The 19752-nt window shown below is 36.6% G+C and overlaps 1 protein-coding gene across 5 annotated transcripts in view; it reads left to right on the plus strand.

Moving 5' to 3' along the window:
- NLK (nemo like kinase) overlaps positions 1–19752 on the plus strand; it is a 127274-nt gene that overhangs the window by 58999 nt on the left and 48523 nt on the right. For all 5 annotated transcript variants that reach the window (XR_011259765.1, XR_011259766.1, XM_069602949.1 and 2 more), the window contains 2 exons: positions 7286–7415; positions 17037–17092. Coding sequence is in view for 3 of the 5 variants with exons in the window: in XM_069602949.1 (XP_069459050.1) it covers positions 7286–7415; positions 17037–17092 (186 nt within the window). In the remaining 2 variants the exon portion in view is untranslated. The remainder of the gene's footprint in view (positions 1–7285; positions 7416–17036; positions 17093–19752) is intronic.

The raw sequence follows: 19752 nt of genomic DNA on the forward strand, positions 1-19752 counted from the left end.
GGAGCCTGGTGGGCTGCCGTCTATGGGATCGCACAGAGTCAGACACGACTAAAGCAACTTAGCAGCAACTTAAAGCCCTTTATTAGCAGAGTCTTAACATGGATCTAGTTGGAAAAACCAAAACATGGTTTGCAGACTCTGAACCTCAGTATTATAGAGCAATGTTTAGTTTTGAAGCTGAGAAGAACTTGCTTAAGACGGCTGTTCTGTCTGCATAGCCAGCTTTATGATAAGCCAAATGTCTATATATGGGAGAATCTGTTTCTGCGCCATATTTCTGTTTCATTGGACTATTAGACTGGCTAAATTACCATGGCTTTATAGTAAATCTTCATGTCTGGGAGAACAATTTTCCCTTCTCATTCTTTTCAAGAGTGTCTTTCCTTTTAGCTTTCCTTGGCATATTTTCATTTCCATAAAAACTTTTATACTAATTTGTCCAGTTGTACAAAATGAAAACCATTTTATGTTTTGAATTTCAACTTGAGTCTATAAATCAATTTGGGGAGAATTGAAATTTTCACAGTATTAAATAGCTTTCTAATTCATGAATATGGTATATCTCTTCATTATTTATGTCTTTAATTTCTCTCGATGTGTTTTCAGTACTTTTATGTAGAAATCTTGCATAACTTTTCTTTAATCCCAGTTTTGGCTATTTCTAGCATTATTATAAAATTTAAATATTTTTTCATTTTAATTTTTTATTTGGCAATTTTGCAAACATACTTTTTCTTTACTTATGAATAATTAGATCCCATTAACCAGGCTTCCAAGGTGGCTCAGTGGTAAAGAAACTGCCTGCCAGTGTAGGAGACATAGATTCGATCCCTGGGTCAGGAAGATCCCCTGGAAAAGGAAATGGCAACCCACTCCAATATTCTTGCCTGGGAAATCCCGTGGGCAGAGAAGCTTGGTGGGTTACAGTCCACAGGGTCCTAAAAGAGTAGAACTTGACACAGCGACTAAACAATGACAACTTACCACTCAGGTTCAGTAACTCTTAAGATTTGCTTCATTTCAACAGTCTTTATTGCTGAAGTATTTTAAAACAAATCTTAGATCTCATATCATTTCACTTATGTATATATAAGAATATGTGTCTCTAGAAGATAGGGAAATTTAATTTATAATCATAATTTTAAACCATATTCAGATTTTCCCTTTTATTCCAAAAAAGACTTTATTGTTGGTGTGTTCAGTTTGCTTTTAACTAATAGCACATTGAGACTTATAGTTTATGTTATTAAAATATTAGCTTAACCACTAAATGGTAAAGCATTCTCTTTGGCAATTAAAAACCAAACTTTTTCTGATGTGCACAATTTATTACAGTTTTTGACATTAGTAAAGCCATAATCCTATAAACATACCACATGAATAGAACTGTCCTTTTCTTTCATTTTATATCTTCTACACTTATAAAACTAATGTGTAACAAAAATTGCCATTCTTTAATTTAAAAATCTTTATAGTCATCATTGATCCTGTTACTGAATACATATCTTTCATGAAGTCATCAATGGGATTAAAAGTAAGTACATTTTTGTATGACATAGTTTTAGTTTTGGTTACCCTTTGTGACCTCCTCTTGCCCGAAGTTGTTAAAATGCAAGCAGGAGTTGCAGTTGTGAATTATTTTCCTTTGTGGCTTTGTACAGATACCTTTCCTTCATTGCAACTGGTTTCCTCCCCATACGATATTCACAGGTCTGTTTCTAGGAGAAATGGTAGCTAGTGGACCCTGAAAATTTCCTAGACTTGGCAGACTAGGATGTGTCATGATCACCCTCTAACATTGGAAAGACAATGTGGCAGCTTTTGTGCAGGCAGGTCAGACTCTTACAGAGGTATTTGACAGTGACTGAGAGGGAAAGAGTCTCTATGTCTTTTAGCATCTACAGTAAAGATGGAACTAATTCATGATCTCAGGCACCATAAAATATTCCCAAGACAATAATTTGCATTAGATAATTTTTCACCTATAGTTTAACTTATTCAGTGACTATTGGAATGGGGAGTTGATGAGGCCTTAAAGTTAGATCTTACAATAACAAGTATTTGAAAGTAAATATGACTGCTTGGTATTGGGTGGCTTCAGTTCAGTTCAGTTCAGTCGCTCAGTCGTGTCCGACTCTTTGCGACCCCATGAATTGCAGCAGCACGCCAGGCCTCCGTGTCCATCACCAACTCCTGGAGTTCACTCAAACTCATGTCCATCGAGTTGGTGATGCCATCCAGCCGTCTCATCCTCTGTCGTCCCCTTCTCCTCCTGCCCCCAATCCCTCCCAGCATCAGAGTCTTTTCCAATGAGTCAACTCTTCACATGAGGTGGCCAAAGTATTGGAGTTTCAGCTTTAGCATCAGTCCTTCCAAAGAACACCCAGGACTGATCTCCTTTAGAATGGACTGGTTGGATCTTCTTGCAGTCCAAGGGACTCTCAAGAGTCTTCTCCAACACCACAGTTCAAAAGCATCAATTCTTCGGCGCTCAGCCTTCTTCACAGTCCAACTCTCACATCCATACATGACCCCTGGAAAAACCATAGCCTTGACTAGATGGACCTTTGTTGGCAAAGTAGTGTCTCTGCTTGGATGGCTTGCCTATTCTTTATTCTTCCTCCCTTATTAGCACCCCTGGGTGTCTCACTATAGATCAGAATGGCTCAGCGCTCGCTCTCATCTGCTGGGATCATTGCTGTTTATACTTACTTAAGCAGAGTTAGAGGATGTTTAAGTTCCCCTTTAACTCTTTCTGTTAAATGTAGCTATTTTGCTTCTCCCAATCAGTAATATTAGGATATGAGAAAAAAGAATGAACTGTTTCACTGCTTGGTTTGGCTACTGTATAATACCTTTTTTCCTTGTAATTTTCAGATTAAAAAATTGGAGGATCGTTTATTTTATAAATATTTTGAATAAAATGAAAAAGTTGCTTTCTCATGTATAGAGCTAACTCAGCAAATACTAAATTTGGATAAACATTTTAAAAGAAAAACCAACAGCAGAAAAACCCAACTGATGGAACAGATTATCTAAATATGAAAGATGAGAAACCTTTTTAATGTGTTTTTGGGTGGGGGTCAGGAAAGCTTAGGAGATTTGTTCTTCTAAATACTATAGTTTTCAACTATATGTCAGAGTGCACACAGACTAGAGCTTGTTGAAGATCTGGTTAGAAAAACGAAAGAGTCATATAAATAATATTCCATATTCTTTAACCTGTAGTGTCCATGAACATATAATAAGTACTGAGGACAACTAAACATTTTCTAGCCTTATTTGTTGTCAAAAATTTTGTCTCATAGTTTTTGCTATTGTTTTCTCAACAGACTTCATCTAAATACAAGTAAAAATAACTTTTAAGGAAGTGAATCCCGTGAATGTGAAGGCAATAATCTAAACATTTAGAGTGTAGTTAGGAAGTTCTCCTGAAGAGAAGGGTTGGCTACCCTCTCCAGTATTCTTGCCTAGAGAATTCCATAGACAGAGTAGCCTGGTGGGCTGGAGTGTAGGGGGTTGCAAAGAGTCGAACACGGCTGAGTGACTAACACTTAGGAGGTTCTGTTACTGAGATGTGTATTGTATTGGTACAGTTGACATAGTAATTGTAGTATATAACAAAAAAATAGAGGATTGCTGATTACAAGTTAATGTGGCCAGAATTAGAAGAAAAATTTCTTAACCAAATTGAAGCATTCTCATTAAAAATTATTATTATTTTTGTTGGAGAGTTAAAAACCTGTATCAGAGCCATGAACTTTAAAACTGCTAAAATATATAGAGGGGAAAGATTCTTCACATAAAGTGAATGAGGAGCATTAATTTCTAGGAGATTCTTGCTGATTAGTTATACTAATTAAAAGATGTTGTAACGTAACATTCTAGTACCTGAAAAGTATCCCCAGCAGTAACTTTTACTCTTGTTTCATTTCAACCCTTCTGCTTGTCAGTAATACAAGCAGATTTGTGGCACTGGTCTCAGCTTTCTGGGATTAAGAAAACTCTACCACAAAACAACCACACCAGATCTAAAAGGCTTCCTGTTTTGGTAGTGGACTCTTTTGACTGACTGTATCTCTGTGAAGAATGGCTCATGGATTCTTCTGGCTGTTTAAAAAACAGTTGAACTTATATTCTAAGTTCAGAGAAGGATTGATGAACCCGAGAAGATATAAGAAAGGATTCTTTCTCACAACCCTTAAAACTTTGTTTTTCTTTTTCTCTTTTGAAAACTTCTAAGTGTTTACAGAATCAAACGTTAATTTAAAACTGAGGAAGTGCCTGTTAGTATAACTGGAATGCCTGTGAAGGTAAGCAGATGAAAGGACAGATGCACTGTTTTATTTAGAGCATGTAGTATTTTAGAGAAAGTAACTGGTCATAACTGAATTGTAGGGAGAAGGATAACTTCCTTTTTCTGAAAGGAGGAAAGTTGCCTAAATATTGTTCATTATCTCTATAGCAGGAGCTTCATTAACAAGTGCAGTCGAAATAACCAGGGTATTGCAGCAGCAGAGAAACTAAGCACAGCAAGCCATTCAGTAACAAAGAAAATAAAAGAATTCCTGTATAACAGGCTTCCACACTTATCTGTGTTCTGTGCTACTGTTTGTGCTGAACTAAAGCATCTGCTACCTCAAGTTAAGAGAGAACAAACTCAACGTGGTGTGAAATTACTGCACTGCCATTCACATTCATTAGAGTTATATTGTTACCAGCCACAGGCATGACTGGCTTTTGCATGAATAATAAAATAAAATGCTGCTTTTGAATTTTACCTTAAAACATCACCAGGAATGGTACTAACCTTGAGCCAAGAATGGGTTTATCTTAGAACAGCTTTCCTCACCATGGTAGGGTCAAGAAGTCAGTGAAGTCAGAAGTTGCAAAGAATTTTTGCTGCATGAGGCCTTTGGAAAGGGTATTGTGTTAAATCAGTTTACTCATTTTTTAAAATTAATATTGTGCAGGCTAGCTATTATTAGACATTAAAAATTACTAAAGTGCCATTTGGCAACATCGTAGTGATCATTGATTGAGGCAATAAAGCCGTCAATGGATGCTAAATGTAGTGGGTCAGAGTTTGATGAGGAGTATTTACAGTTAGACAGAAAGAAAAAATAACTTTACAATGTAGAAGCCTAAAGAACACTTCATCCGAATCATCACAGTTATCATCAGTCATGGGAAAAACTGACTTCATGTGCCTACTAAAGTTATGCACTGAGAAGACATCTGGGTCATTCCCGTTAAAAAATACATTCCCTAGTGGCTCAGATGGTAAAGAATCTGCCTGCAATGCAGGAGACCCCAGTTAGATCCCAGAGTCAGGAAGATCCCCTGGAGAAGGGAATGGCTTCCCACTCTCAGTATTCTTGCCTGGAGAATGCCATGGACAGAGGAGCCTGGTGACCTACAGCCCATGGGCTTGCAGAGTCGACACAATAGCAGCCAACAGCATCAACTTGAATCTGATCTTAAGAAAATGTCAGACCCAAATTGAGGAGTGGTCTACAGAATATGGCCTGTGCTCTTCCAAAATAGCAATGTCATAAGAGACAAATGCTCATTTATTGTCCTCCATTAAAGAAGACTCAAGAGGCAGTGACTACTATGCAGTGTGTGACCCAGAATTTCCTTTCCTTGCTGTTTCATTGACTTTTTATTTTCTGGTATCTAGGTACCAGATATTTAAATACAAAAAAAAATGTAATAGTCAATATAATATTATATTTGGTTTCCTTCGTATTTTGCTTTCCTGGATTATGTGGATTCTAAGCAGTGTTGTGGATTTTGCTTGGTGTTTTTTTAAACAACAGTCAAAAATGTTAGGTCTCTTAGTGTAGTTGACTTACATTTCAAGGTATTGAAGGGTTAAAAATGATAATACTTGTTTTACCAAATTTTCTGTCAGTGGGAGAAAGTAGAGTCCTCATGCTGTTTTAAAAATACTAGGATGCACCATTTAAGAGTAACGAGAACTCAGGAAATGAAGTAGCAATCACTAAGATAAATTTGTAAAGAAGTGATGATATTCATAAAGAAGTTTGGTATGATTTTTAGACAGTTAAATGAAAGGAATGCTTTATTTTCAGAAAAATAATTTGATGAGTGTCTTATTTCTTCCTGGACAAGAGGAAGAAATAAACTGAGTGATTGTAGTTAAGTAAATAATTAATTGAATAAAGATGGCTTCTAGAATTATATCTGTTGAAGAGCTTTGTCCTCAGTCCTGTTCTAAACTTTAATTAATAACTTAGATAAAGGCATTGGTGACATACAGACCAGATTTCAAAACGATAGAAATATGGGAAGAAGAACGACATCATTGAATGACTGAAAGAGAAAATGAAAGATAACAGTAGCCGAGAGTGATAATTATCTAGCAAAATAAATCTGACAGGAATGAATTCTACAAAGACAACCAGTCACCCATGATGGATAGAAGGCAAAAAAGCTTTAGATTAATTCATGGAAGCTCAGTTAGCCAAATGGCCAATTGGCCGTAATTACCAAAAACTTTGAATTAATATGTATCAGTTGGGTCCAGTCAGAAAAATAGAAAACATGTTAGAACTTCATACACAGGGAACTGTAATGTGAGGAATTGGCGATTTAGATGTTAGAAGGCAGAGAGAAAAGGCAGACACTGAGACACGGAGTTATTAAAGAGAGAGTAACTGCAGGAGGCAGCTATCATACCAAGAACTGAGAAACAAAAGGACAGACGTTATCATAACCAAGATGCCACACCCCTAAACTCCCACTCAGACTTAGGAGGGGACACGCTTGTGTCCTGAAATGTCCTAGAAACCGTATTACTAAAAGGTGTTCCTTTACATAAGAAATACTGCAGTTGTAGTCTCTACACTGAATTAAAAGTCACCACGTTTGGTTCTGAAAATAAAGCATAACACTAATTTGACTCCAGTCACGTTACTGTTCTATACTTTTCCCCTCATGTTTAAAATAGCTTTACCATTAATAGCCCTTCTACCTCAGATGTGTCACTAAATGACCTCTCCGGAAGATTAAAGTTTTTATAGAAATTTAGGGATTTAAAAAAAGGAGCAGCATGGCAAATGAGTTGGGTGAGCTAAACATTCTGTTTGGTTATACTTTTTTTAATTTTTCTCACTGATACCTTAAGCATTATTAAGTGGATTTAATATTGAGTGTTTCAATATATAGGTATCTGTCATAGGATGAAACGTTGAAGAGCAAAGTTTGGAATTGATTTCTCTGTCTTTTTTTCCTCTCCCCCTAAATATTGTGTCTTTAGGTCAGTAACAGATCCAAGAGATGGAAAGAGAGTAGCACTCAAAAAGATGCCCAACGTCTTCCAGAATCTGGTCTCTTGCAAAAGGGTCTTCCGGGAATTGAAGATGTTGTGTTTTTTTAAACATGATAATGTAAGTGAAGTTGGTGTTTGGGATAACTGTTAAGCATGTTTAATTATGTTAGTAAAGAGCACTTAAAAAGGGTACATTAAAACGGGTACGTTACCATATTAAGGGATTTGGAAACCTGAGACAAAATAGACCTTTTTTGTGAATGAGCAAATTTAAATGAATTCTAGGATTTATTGATTGACAGAAATATTAATTGATATAAAGCAAATGTTAAAACTTAGCTTGGGAACAGTACTAATACTCGATGTAAAAATAGAGTATAATATGTAGTCTGAGTGATTTAAATAGAAGTGACTGGCCCCTGGTTTTAAATGCCTTATTTTTATCTTTTAGTATTTTCAATCAGTTAAGTTAAAGATATAAGAAAACAGTTTTTCCTCTGAAAAAAAAAATACAGCTCTTAAAGATAATATGGGTTATCTTATTTATTGCTCTGCTTAGAGATGTCAGGACTCATGGGGAAAGAGAATCATAGTGGTTTGAGAGAGCTTCTCTTCAACTAATCCTGAATTAAAAGTCTGATATATGTAAAATTTACCTGGCAGATGTTAGTGTTAGACCGTTAATTTCATATGAAAAGAAAAACTGCCTGAAATTCTGCATTTGGTTTTCAACCTGTGCTGTTTTAATTGCTGAAATAAAAGTCAGGAAAATAATAATTGCTTGTGAATCTGACTGCTGGTTTGCACAGGAACTTTAAGAACTTTGGCCAAAGTATGAATCACACTTTAAGAGAAAAATTTATAGAAGTTTGAAGTATTTGGTAAAACTGGGAATATCAGACTTAAAATGTGTTTTTATTTGAAGCTCCTTGGTTTGACATATTTCATTTTACTGATTCCCCCACCCCCAATCCATTTTCCTTAAACTTTTTTAGAAAGTTATTGTTTTGTCGTTTATTCAGTTGGAACTGCTTAACAATGTGTGTGTTTGTTTCAGTAACTTTCAAAACATCATTCTGGTCGCTATTTCATGACTAGTTCCTGAAATTTTGGAAGTGATTTTAGATTGATGTCTAGTGCTTGCTTTGTTATTTATTTCTCAAATTTGCATTGTGAATACCAACCCATGTTGTATACACTGTCAGAGACTCAAGTAAAGGGATCCATGGGAAAGAAATATTTTGCAGGTGGCATCAGAAATTCACTTACTATAGGTTTCAATGGTTTATTATATTCAGACCTATCTTGGCTTCTTTCATAAAGGAGGGATGGTGTAATAGGCCACTGTCTGTATATATTGCTATCTTTGCTCATGACTCATTCCTACGGAGCAGCTAATTAAGTTACAGAGATAGTGTCAGAGTGAGTAATGTGAGAAAAGAAACTGCATTTTTGAAAATCACACATATTAACACACAGCAACAACTGTTCAGAAAAGAGTGCGTAGACTTCTTTGGGAATGTTCGAAAGTGAGGCAGATAGTTGGAGCTGAAGACATCATGGCACCACTATTTTATACATAATGAATTTATGCCGTGCTCTGAAATCTACAGAAGTATCTCTGGGCCAGCATACCTGGTATGTGTGGAATGCCAATCTAAGAGGCAACTGGTATTTGATGTAGTTAAGGCAACAGATGTTTATTAATTGTGTCCTGTGTACAGAGTGTAGTGCTAAGGTCATATGGAGAATACCAAAAAAAAAACAAAGAAAAGTTTGAAATATGGTCCTTTTTTAAAGGAAGTAGACCAGATGCTTGAGCATTTGTTACTGAGTGTCAGGAAGTATGTAGACGCTTTACGTATATTAATATGTAAAAATCTTGTCAGATAGGGCTTGCTATCCCTACTCTGCCGAGAAGGAAACCAAAGCTTAGAGTTAAGTAACTTGCCCAAGGTCAAGGTGGCACAAGATTGGAATTTAAATCTGTCTTGCTTCAGAGCCCATATTCATTACTTCAGTAAACATTTATTGTGCGCATCCTATATCCCTAAACTCCATCAGCTCCTAGGGGTTGCTACCCTCAGGGAGTTTAGTAATGTGATAAATACTCTGATAACAGTGCTGGGGGAGGACTACCTGCATGGTTAAACATTAACACAGGACACTCTGCTCTGTGCAGAGTGAAAAGCTGGGCAACCAAACCTCAAAGTATATTTGAATCACCAGGTAAGTCTTAAAAAATGCAAATTCATAGGTTTCATCCTAGACCTACTAAATTGTAATCTCTAGGGTTGAGATTACAGGTAGCAGTACTTTTTTTTTAAAGCTTCTCAGGTGAAAGATGACACATAAGTATTGTACTGTTAAGAAAAAGAGAGTAATTGTCCTGGTCTTAGACTCTCAAAGATGATTTTAACAGGGAGAAGGTAAACCTTAAGATGAGCCTTTTGAGATTAATATTTGATTGACTAGAAGAAGAAGAAAGGAATGTCATGATGAAAATGGCATTTAGAAAGATTCACCTGGCCGTTGCCGGAAGGTGGGGTTTTAATTTGAATGACTTTGTATGTGTCAGAGAATAGCTGCAGAGGCCTGGAAGACTTTGGATTTTCTTTTGAACAGAACCTTCAAAGTCAATGTATCATATTCATTGATTTCAGGTGATTTGACTGATTGAGATACACACACACACATTGTTTTTCCATTAAAGTTTGTTCATCTTATAGGATAAATTCACTGTGATATAGTAACTTAGTGTGCCAGAAATGGGTTTAACTTTCTAAAGATCGATGTTGTTCAGCAGTTTAGTAGCATCTCAGTAGTATCTAGTTAGAATTTGAGCTGTGCCTGTATATTCTCTACTTCACAGACATGGTTGTCATTTTAACAGCATGGAAGAGGGGTGAGTGAGGGTTTTTTCAGTCTTTGAGAACCTGATGAATGCTAGATACCCTCTTTTGGAAAAATACATATGCACACAATTTTTATTTCATTTTAGACATTAGCTAGTCCTCTAAAGCCCATCCAGAGCCTCCTTAAGACCCACTGGTTCCTGCCGTGAGCCCTTGTTATACAGTTCTTAGGTTTTTTTTGTCCTTAGGTAATAACACTAAGCACACAGTAGGTAGACAGTCTATTGAAGAGTAAGTGAGTAAGTGAAAGTGATAGGAAAAAGATACGAAATCTTGAAGTCTAGAATGATATCCTCAGTGATCTTTCTTGGAGTTACTTCTTTCCAACCTTTTAGTTCCGGAGTAGAGGAGGCCAAAGAGGAGGTAGAGAAAGCAAAGAAGAATCATTTGTTTTCCTTTGTATAGTCTGGCTAAACTCAAACAAGGCCTTTCTGGGTTCATAAGTAGGAAAAAGAATCATACCAATAGGACCCTTCTCTGAATGCCAACAAGCTGTTTGGCTACAGACATTATTAGTGCTAATGGTTCTGCTGCTAAGGAGTATGAAAGGGCAAAGGATAATTAGAATAGGTTACTTATCAGTGGATTTGGTTTTGTTTGTTCTGTGCCTGAATCTTGTGGTACTCTTGATGCATTTATAATAATACAGTAGCTTGTATTCATGGACTGAAATACTCACTGTGGTTAATATGCATGCTTTACCCAAGTTGAGCTATATATTCAAGGTAATCCCAGTGAGCATCCCAGCAAGGTTTTATGTGTGTGTGTGTGTGTGTGTGTGTTTGGAAATTGACAAACACTCTAAAGTTTATGGAAATGGAAAAGACCTAAACTAGTCAAGACAATCCTGAAGAAGTTAAACAAATTTGGAGATTCAGACATCCAGGTATTGAAACATATGAAGCTATAATAATCAAGGCAGTACAAGGATAGACAGATAAATGGAATAGAGTCTATAAACTGACATACACATATGTGTTCACCTGATTTATAAGATAGGTGCCACTGCAATCCAGAGGGGAGTGGATGGCAATTTCAGTATATCAAAATCAATCAGATACCCATTTGGAAAAATCTGGGTTTCCCTGGTGGGTCAGTGGTAAAGAATCCACCTGCCAATGTAGGAGACAAGGGTTTGATCCTTGGGTGGGGAAGATCCCCTGGAGAAGGAAATGGCAACCCACTCCAGTATTCTGGCCCGGGAAATCCCATGGACAAAGAAGCCTGATGGGCTATAGTCCATAGGGTCGCAAAAGATTCAGACACGACCTAACAACTGAACCGTAACAACAAGAACAATGAAAGAGGTCTACTTCATGACATATACATAAGTTAATTCAAAATGGATCAGAGACTTAAATGTGAAAGGTAAAATAACAAAGCTTCTGGAATGAAACACAGGAAAATGTCTTCACGACTTTGAGATAAGCAAAGATTTCTTAACTAGACAAGTAAAGCATTGACCATTTTTTTGAAAAATGTTCACTAGGACGCCATTGACATTAAAAATTGATGCTCATCAGAAGTTTAAGGGACTTCCCTGGTGGCTCAGATGGTAAAGAATCTGCCTGCAGTGCAGGAAACCTGGGTTCGATCCCTGGGTTGGGAAGATTCCCTGGAGGAGGGCATGGCAACTCACTCCAGTATTCTTGGACAGAATTCCATGGACAGAGGAGCCTGGCGGGCAAGGATCGCAAAGAGTTGGATGACTGAAGTGACTGTATGTGCAACACAGAAGTTTAAGAGAAAGAAAAGGACAGACCTCAGACATCATCCAGCAAAAAACTTGTTTCTAGAATTTATTATGTAATAGAACAATTTTTAAAATAAATGTTTAGCATTTGAGGAAAACCATTAGAAATAAATATTTTACTTGTTTTTTCAGACTGTAAATTCTGTATCCAAACATCATACATCTTATAAAGAGCTCCTCCAAATCAAAAATTTTTGCCCATCAGTAAAAGACTTAAGAATTTCACCAATAATAGGATAACCAAATGGCTAATAAGCCTGTGACAAATTGCTCAAAGTTATTAGTCATCAGGGGGATGTAAATTAAGATCAGTGAAATGTAAATTAAGATTAGTGAGATACTACTATATACCCACCAGAATGGCTGAAGTGAAAGACTGACAATACCCAGTGTGGACGAGAATGTGAATCAACTGAAGCTTATTGTTGCTGGTAAGAATGTAGATTTGTAAAACCACTTAGGAAAACTGGTTATTTGTTACCGAGTCCAAGCTTGCTCTGCTCCTCGCACTACAGATCAATGAATCAGAGACAAGGTGCTGAGGCAAGGAATACGAGTTTGTTAAGCCGACTGACCGAAAAGATGGCAAACTAATATCTCAAAGTAACCATCTTGTTGGGATCTAGATGCCAGATTCTTTTATAGAACCAGAGAGAAAAGTGCTGAGGAACTAAAGTCAAAAGGCAGAACAGAGAGGGAGAGCCAGTGAGGGAGTAAAGTAAAAAAGACCATCAGTCTTGTAAAACATCTGCTGGAATGGCCTGCCTGTGGAAGAGATGTGTTAATCTCTTGTAACCATTCACAGTGGGCAGAGCCAGATTATCTCTGTGAGCTGAACAAAGGCACTTTAGTTTAACAGTCAGGCAGAAGGCCAGGGTCCTCTGAGACAGGTCGTTGATGTATGATTATAACAACAACAGCAACGAACAACAAGTCAAAGAAACAGTCAACACGGAGTCAGAATTGGTTGCTCTCTGCCACAGTTTCTGCTAAAGCTGAATATACACCTGCACAGTGACCCAGCAGTTCTCCTCTTTGGTATACCCAAAGCAAATGATCGCACATATCTACCAAAGGACATGTACAGAAATGTTCATAGCAGCTTTATTCGTAATAACATGTAGAAACAACCACCAAGTTTGCCAGCAGTACTCTGGATAAATACTTTGTGTTATATTCCATTGATATGTTGGTATCCTACACAAAAATGAAAAGGATGAAGATTCATACATGGGTGAATCTCACAGGCATAACAGTAAATGGGAGAAACCATATACAAAGACTTGATTTTTTGATTCAATTTATGTAAAGTTCAAGGACAGGCAAAAGGAATCCATGGTGATGGAAGTGAGAATAGTGGTAACCTCTTAGCAGGTATGGGTTTTGACTAGAAAGGAGTAAGGGGACCTTCTGGGATGTTGAAAAATCCTTAATTTCTTAATCTAGCTTTTAACCATGGAATAAAAATTTATTGTTATATACTTTATGTGTATAAAAATTATTCAGATTATACACTGCAATCTGTATATTTTACTATATGTTACAGCTCAAAAAAATAACATTCTCTACCTTAAACAACTTAAAATCTATTGGGGGTAAGGGTAGGTGAGAAAATGGAGAGGTGGTGGGAGCTCCTTTGCTTAAATTTGGGATTAAATTAATTAAATTTGAATTCCACAAACAGTTACATTTTAGGACAGATTATTTACAGCAATTGTTTTATTGATAAAGGGTTAACTTAAACCCCACTAAGCCATTTACTAATGTAACCAATTTTAGTGAATCTTCTAACATCACAGAGGTTAAAATTCTGAAAAGCAGCCACCACAATGAGCTTTTGTCAAGCTCTTAAAAGATTTGAGAAATGTGCTGAGACACTGGTAATGACCACTATTTCAGGACGGAGCTTTAGTTCATTTTTTAATTAGACAAATCAGCTTGCTTTTTGTGTGTTTGAGATCCTCAGAGTCTTGAGTCTGGTATTTTGGGATACTTTGACTCTTTACAAGTGACCTCCTATTTACATCATAAGGTTAATCTCACATACTTTATTCCCATAAATAATAGAGGGGTTATAGAAGGACTTGGACTATTTAAATAGTGAGTCAGGCATTAAGTCTGGGGTTTGAAACTCTGCTAATGTTCCTTCTCACTTAACTCATTTACATCACTTCTGAGATTCCTGAATCATCTCTAAGCACTGTTTTTGCCACCTGGAAACACTGAATGCTGTCATCTGATAAACATTTGACGTAGAAAGAACAGGAATATAAGATACTGGGCATTTAAAAAATTCTAGACAGAGTTTAAAGTAGTATACCTTCAAAGCCAAGAATCACAGCTAAATGCTTTGGTGCAAATGTCTAACCCTATTTTATGGCTGTTGTACAGAAAGCCTCATTCTTCTCTATCAAGGTTTAAAATGTATGGTTGTCACTTTCCTTTAGATAACCTCTAATTATAGCAGATAGATTTGAAGTGTAAAATAGCTTTGTCTAATGGACGCTGTCACTAACTGCATTCTGTTTCCCCCCAAGACAGGATGTATGTTGTTCAGATACAGAGCTTAGAGTCCAAAAGATGTCAAGTAAAACACTAATTTCTAACTGCCTTCCTCAAAGCATCAAATATTCATGTTAAAAATTGTTCTGTCACATAATGAGAAATGAATTTATGTGAATTTGTGACACCAGCTAATTATAGGTGTTTAAAAATATAGAAATGAAGTAATTTATCTTTCATATGGTAAAAATTATTCTTTGAAGAAACTAGAAAATCTGTTATTTTCCATTTATACCAAGATTTCCAAGTATAAACATTTTAATTCAGAAAGGAAATATAGATATTCTTCATAAACTAAAGATACTCTTTATAAACATCTAAACTATTTTAAAACCTTTATACTTAACTGGTATTAAAGTGAGTGAAAGTGAAAGTCACTCAGTCGTGTCCAACTCTTTGGGACCCCATGGACAGTCCATGGAATTCTCCAGGCCAGAATACTGGAGTGGGTAAGCCTTTCCCTTCTCCAGAGGATCTTCCCAACCCAGGGATCAAACCCAGGTCTCCTGCATTGCAGGTGGTTCTTTACCAGCTGAGCCACAAAGGAAGCCCAAGAATACTGGAGTGGGTAGCCTATCCCTTCTCCAGCAGATCTTCCCGACCCAGGAATCAAACCGGGGTCTCCTGCGTTGCAGGCAGATTCTTTACCAACTGAGCTATGAGGGAAGCCCTAAGTGAGTGAAGGCTTTTTCGGTAAAGGAGGTTTCATTTAATGAAAAACTTAATAAAGTAACAAATTATTGGCTAAAAAATTAATAATAACCTTTAAAATGAACAAGGGACTTCCCTGGTGGCCCAGTGGCTAAGATTCTGTGCTCCCAATGCAGAAGGCCTGGCTCAATTCCTGGTCAGGGAACTAGAGCCCACATGCCACTGCTCGGAGTTCACATGCTAAAGATCGAAGATCCTGTGTACCACAACTAAGAGCCGACACAGCCAAATAAATAAAAATAGTAAAATGAACAAAATGTCTTCCATACATAAATCGCAAGGGGAAAAGAGAAAGAAATAGAGGAGAAATTTATAGGTAAAACTTGCTAGATATGCATCAACCATAATATGTAAATTATTTACATATTTTACATAATAGCTCCTAATTTAGATTAACACTTTTTTTTTCCCAAAAAAAAATAAGAAACTTAGAAATTTGAGCACTGGGTATTTAATGGTGTTGAAAAACATTAAATTTTCAGATTTGTTCATTGTATTTTTTAAAAGTTTTTAGCTTTTAGAGATGCTTACTGATGTACAGCTGATAATTTCTTCAAAATTATACAGGGAGATTGGAGGGTATAGATGAATGGAGAAAGGTCACATGTAGATAACTACTAAGGCCAAGTCTTGATTACATGAGTATTCTTTTATATCATTCTACCCACTTTTATATATTTGAAGTTCTCCATAATAAATTTTTTCTTGAAAAACTAAGCTAAATATCAGGAGATATGAACTTGTACTACTAAATAAATAAACTTGTACTAAATAAATAACAATTTATTTTCTGTTAAATACCTTATTCTGTATCCTTTGAGCTTGATATTTCTCATTAGCAAGATAGGTTTGAATTCTTAGGTGTGACATCATAGGTGGGGCTTAAAGGAGTTGGTAGACAGTTGGTAGGGGAAGAAGGCCTATTTGTTACATTTCTATGGCAGAAGTCACATTGGTAGTGTGCAGCTTTTATAAAGGACTTGAATTTCAGATACTTTAAAGTCTTTCTTTTTTCCACCCTAGTGACTTCCGTTTCTGTAACTTGGAATAAAATCCAAAACCCTTACCGTAATTTAGAGATTTTGTGATATAACTCCTGCCTTTGTCTTCTGTTTTATCCCAGTCTGTTTTCCTCCCACCCTCTGTGTTCCATAAGCACTGGCATTTCTGTTTCTAGAATCCTCCAGGTTCTTTCTTGCTTCAGTGCTTTCACACTGCCTGACCAAGTCGTATTCACCCTGCCATTCTTAGTGTTCCTTCAGGGAAGCTTTTTCTTCCACAGCTCTGTACTTTTTCCCTTCATGATAATAAATCAGCTCCGTTTTTGTTAACTATTTAATGCCTTCCTCTCCCCTGGTCAAGAGAGTGGGGTGGTTATTTTTATTCATCAGTTTTACTGAAGAGCCTCCCAAAGTGCCTACCAGATAAAATACACACAGTAAACATTTTTGAGCAGAGGAATAAAGGACGAATGGTAGATAGAGCTCTCAGGCTCTTAGAGCAAATCCTGTTTCTTTCCCGCATTCTTCTGTGCAGGTGTTCTGGTGGCATGTAGTATATCCCAGTTGCCTCTCTCCTATTGGTGTAGCTAAAGTTGTCTTTGATAGTAATTTTACAAAGCCTGTCTTAATGTTTCTGTGTTTCTTGATTGATAAATTTAGTTCATCTTAGTGGGCAATTATAATGAAGCCTGAAATCATTAATGAGTTAAGAGTACTTTTTTGCATTTATGTCGTATTTTGGTTCTTTTTTTTTTTTCCCTCTAAATTTTGCTTTTTTTTTTTTTTCCTTTCCCCAGGTACTCTCTGCCCTTGACATACTCCAACCTCCACACATTGACTATTTTGAAGAAATGTATCCTAACCAGGGAATGTGAAAGAAGGGAACAACTTTTTAATTAATTTGTTCCTCTAGCACCTTCTGGGGTTCATGCCTTGAAGTATATTAAATCTCATCCTTGCAGAAGTGGTTGAGTACCTAGAACCAGGTAATTTTGAAATCCCAAGTATCTGAAAAAGCTCAGCGTTATCAATATATCCTGAGTGGTGATACCACAAAACAAGACTTCTGAATAGATGTTTCACTTCATCCCCACATCCTTTTGAGATAGGTTATTGCTATTCCTTTTTTGCTGATGAAACCATTGAGGCAGCTTTGTTGTAACAGAATTTGGTAAAGTCCTTTGTCACTGTACAACTGCCAGTCAAGAAGATAATACTGATCTTTTTTTTTAACCACTTGGGTAAGGTGAAAATTAAAGAGAGCTCTTGAATACTATAATTCTTGGTGATACTTCAACCTACTAGTCCCTTATGGAACTCATCCCTCTGTGCAGTAAAGGGTTAACTCAGCGAATTTGGGGCGCCCTACTCCTACACATTCTCGAGAAATGACTGACCTTTGACCAGCTCCTGGCTGATAGAGTGTCTTTGTAAACCTCTTAGTATTCAGAAATGAGATCTTGGGCCAGGCAAGATGGTTCTGACATACTTTTTCTTTAAACGTATATAAACAATTAGGGGTTTCTCTGGTGGTCCATTGGTTAAAAGACAATGCAGGGGACACCGGTTCAGTCCGACATGCTGCAAGAAATCTTAAGGAGAAAGCTACATGAGGCAGAGTCCAAGAGAAACCAGACACAAAGTTCCAGTTGTGCTCTGCTAGTGAGGCTGCACAGATGGTGCTTAATTCTCCCAGCGGAAGTGTGTGGCAACAGGAGTGAAGTGTCGCCTATCGACCAGCAAAGCTCACCTCAGCGTTGGTGTCCAGGGTTTTTGCTGGAGGTCAGGGAGCCTTCAGGACTGACCTTAGCTACTCAGTCTCTAGCCCTCCTCCTTTCTCACCCAGAGGTTGAACTAATACAGCTGGCCCAGGGGCCCAGGTGAACGAAAACAGGTGTTCACCATAAATCACATTGTTAGCATAAGCCATCTGGTGTGGCCAAAGCATCAGGTATGCTAAGACATTCTTATGAGGCAGGATATTGCAAGAGTTCAAAGGTTATTTCTCAGGGGCCAGTCAGTCCTAAAGACTTATGGAATGTGTAAGTTTGGGGCAACCCAGAGCTGCTGTTAACCCTTTATTGCACTTAGGCCATCTGTGGGGAAAGAATGTTTTCATATAATTGGTGAATATGGGTATTTTTAATAAATATCAAGTATTTGCAGATTTTCTTCACTGAAAACGTAGCTAATTCATTATATTCTTGTCTGTTTTGTCTTATAGTTCAAGCATCAGTTCTTTATATCAGGCATTAATTTTTTATACTTGGGTTTGTTATTCCTTTAAAATGTTTACTATTATAAGGTAGGAATTCTCAATGCTTATTATTATTGTTCATAATTTGAGTCTGGGAGATCCTAGATTCATTATTATTTCAAATACTTTAAGAGCAACGGAAATTTAGCACCGTTACGGTTTAAAACCATGGGTGGCATAGGTGATATAATAGCTGTTGGTAGCTGATTTCAGCCATTTCATTAGCTAGCAGAATGTTTCTATGAAATTCCTTTCCCTAAAATTGTTCATGAATGTTTGTATTAAAAGCCTTTGTCATGAAATATTTGTGGAACCCTCTAGTACACCATTTACTTAAATGTTTTACTTTATTTACCTTTAGGTTAAAAGATTGACACCTGTGCTTTCACAGTTACTAGCTGGCTACAGATGGAAAAACCTTCAAACCTAAAACCTCGGCATTCTTTTTTCTGTTGTACAATTTTTAGCTATATGTAGAAGGATGCACAGAAAAAAAGGTGCTTTTCAGTGGTTGTGCCATTTGGGAAAAAAAAAAAATCCTGTTACCATAAAAAGAGTTAAACCAAAGCTGCCACAGGATTATAAAGACTTTTTTTTAATAAAGAAGACATGGTGAAGTTTGGGGTACAAAAATACTGAAATTACTTGTTTTAGAACAGCTAAATGGAAACATTTAGCTGCTAAATGGAAACGTAAGAAATGCCTTAGTTGCATTTGTGCTCTGCCTGATTTTTCTAATATCCTAAAGAGAACATTTTCTATGTCCAGTGCTTTTTAATACAAATAAATTTGTTGTAGCCAAAGCAAAAAAAAAAAAAAAATATTTCCCTCTGAAAAATAAGAAAACTTCTGCCTAAAACACAAAAGTATTGAATGGTTAATAGGATCTCAAGTTCCTATTTGATTTCAATGTAATACATTATCCATCTGTGCCAGCAGCTCCCTCTGTAGTAGCTCAGAATCATGGCATATACATTAAACATGGTTTTAGACAGTGCCTTTTTTTTTAAGTTGAAGGCTTTTGGAATATATATTTTGAATTTTAAATATGTGATCTTGGAATTGTGCTTTGAAGAAACTATTTTGGAGGCTCTGTTGTTTTAGGTAAGTTCTAAATACATATATTGCTAGGCATCTAATGGATGTCTGATATTTCATCGATGAAAGAGCCCATTTATGGAGTCAAAAATATGTATAAAGGGAAAGAAATAATCTTTAGTAATCTTAAACATAGAGTACCATATCATTACACTTTT

This window comes from Ovis canadensis, chromosome 11 (genome assembly GCF_042477335.2).
Source record: "Ovis canadensis isolate MfBH-ARS-UI-01 breed Bighorn chromosome 11, ARS-UI_OviCan_v2, whole genome shotgun sequence".
NCBI lineage: Eukaryota > Metazoa > Chordata > Mammalia > Artiodactyla > Bovidae > Ovis > Ovis canadensis.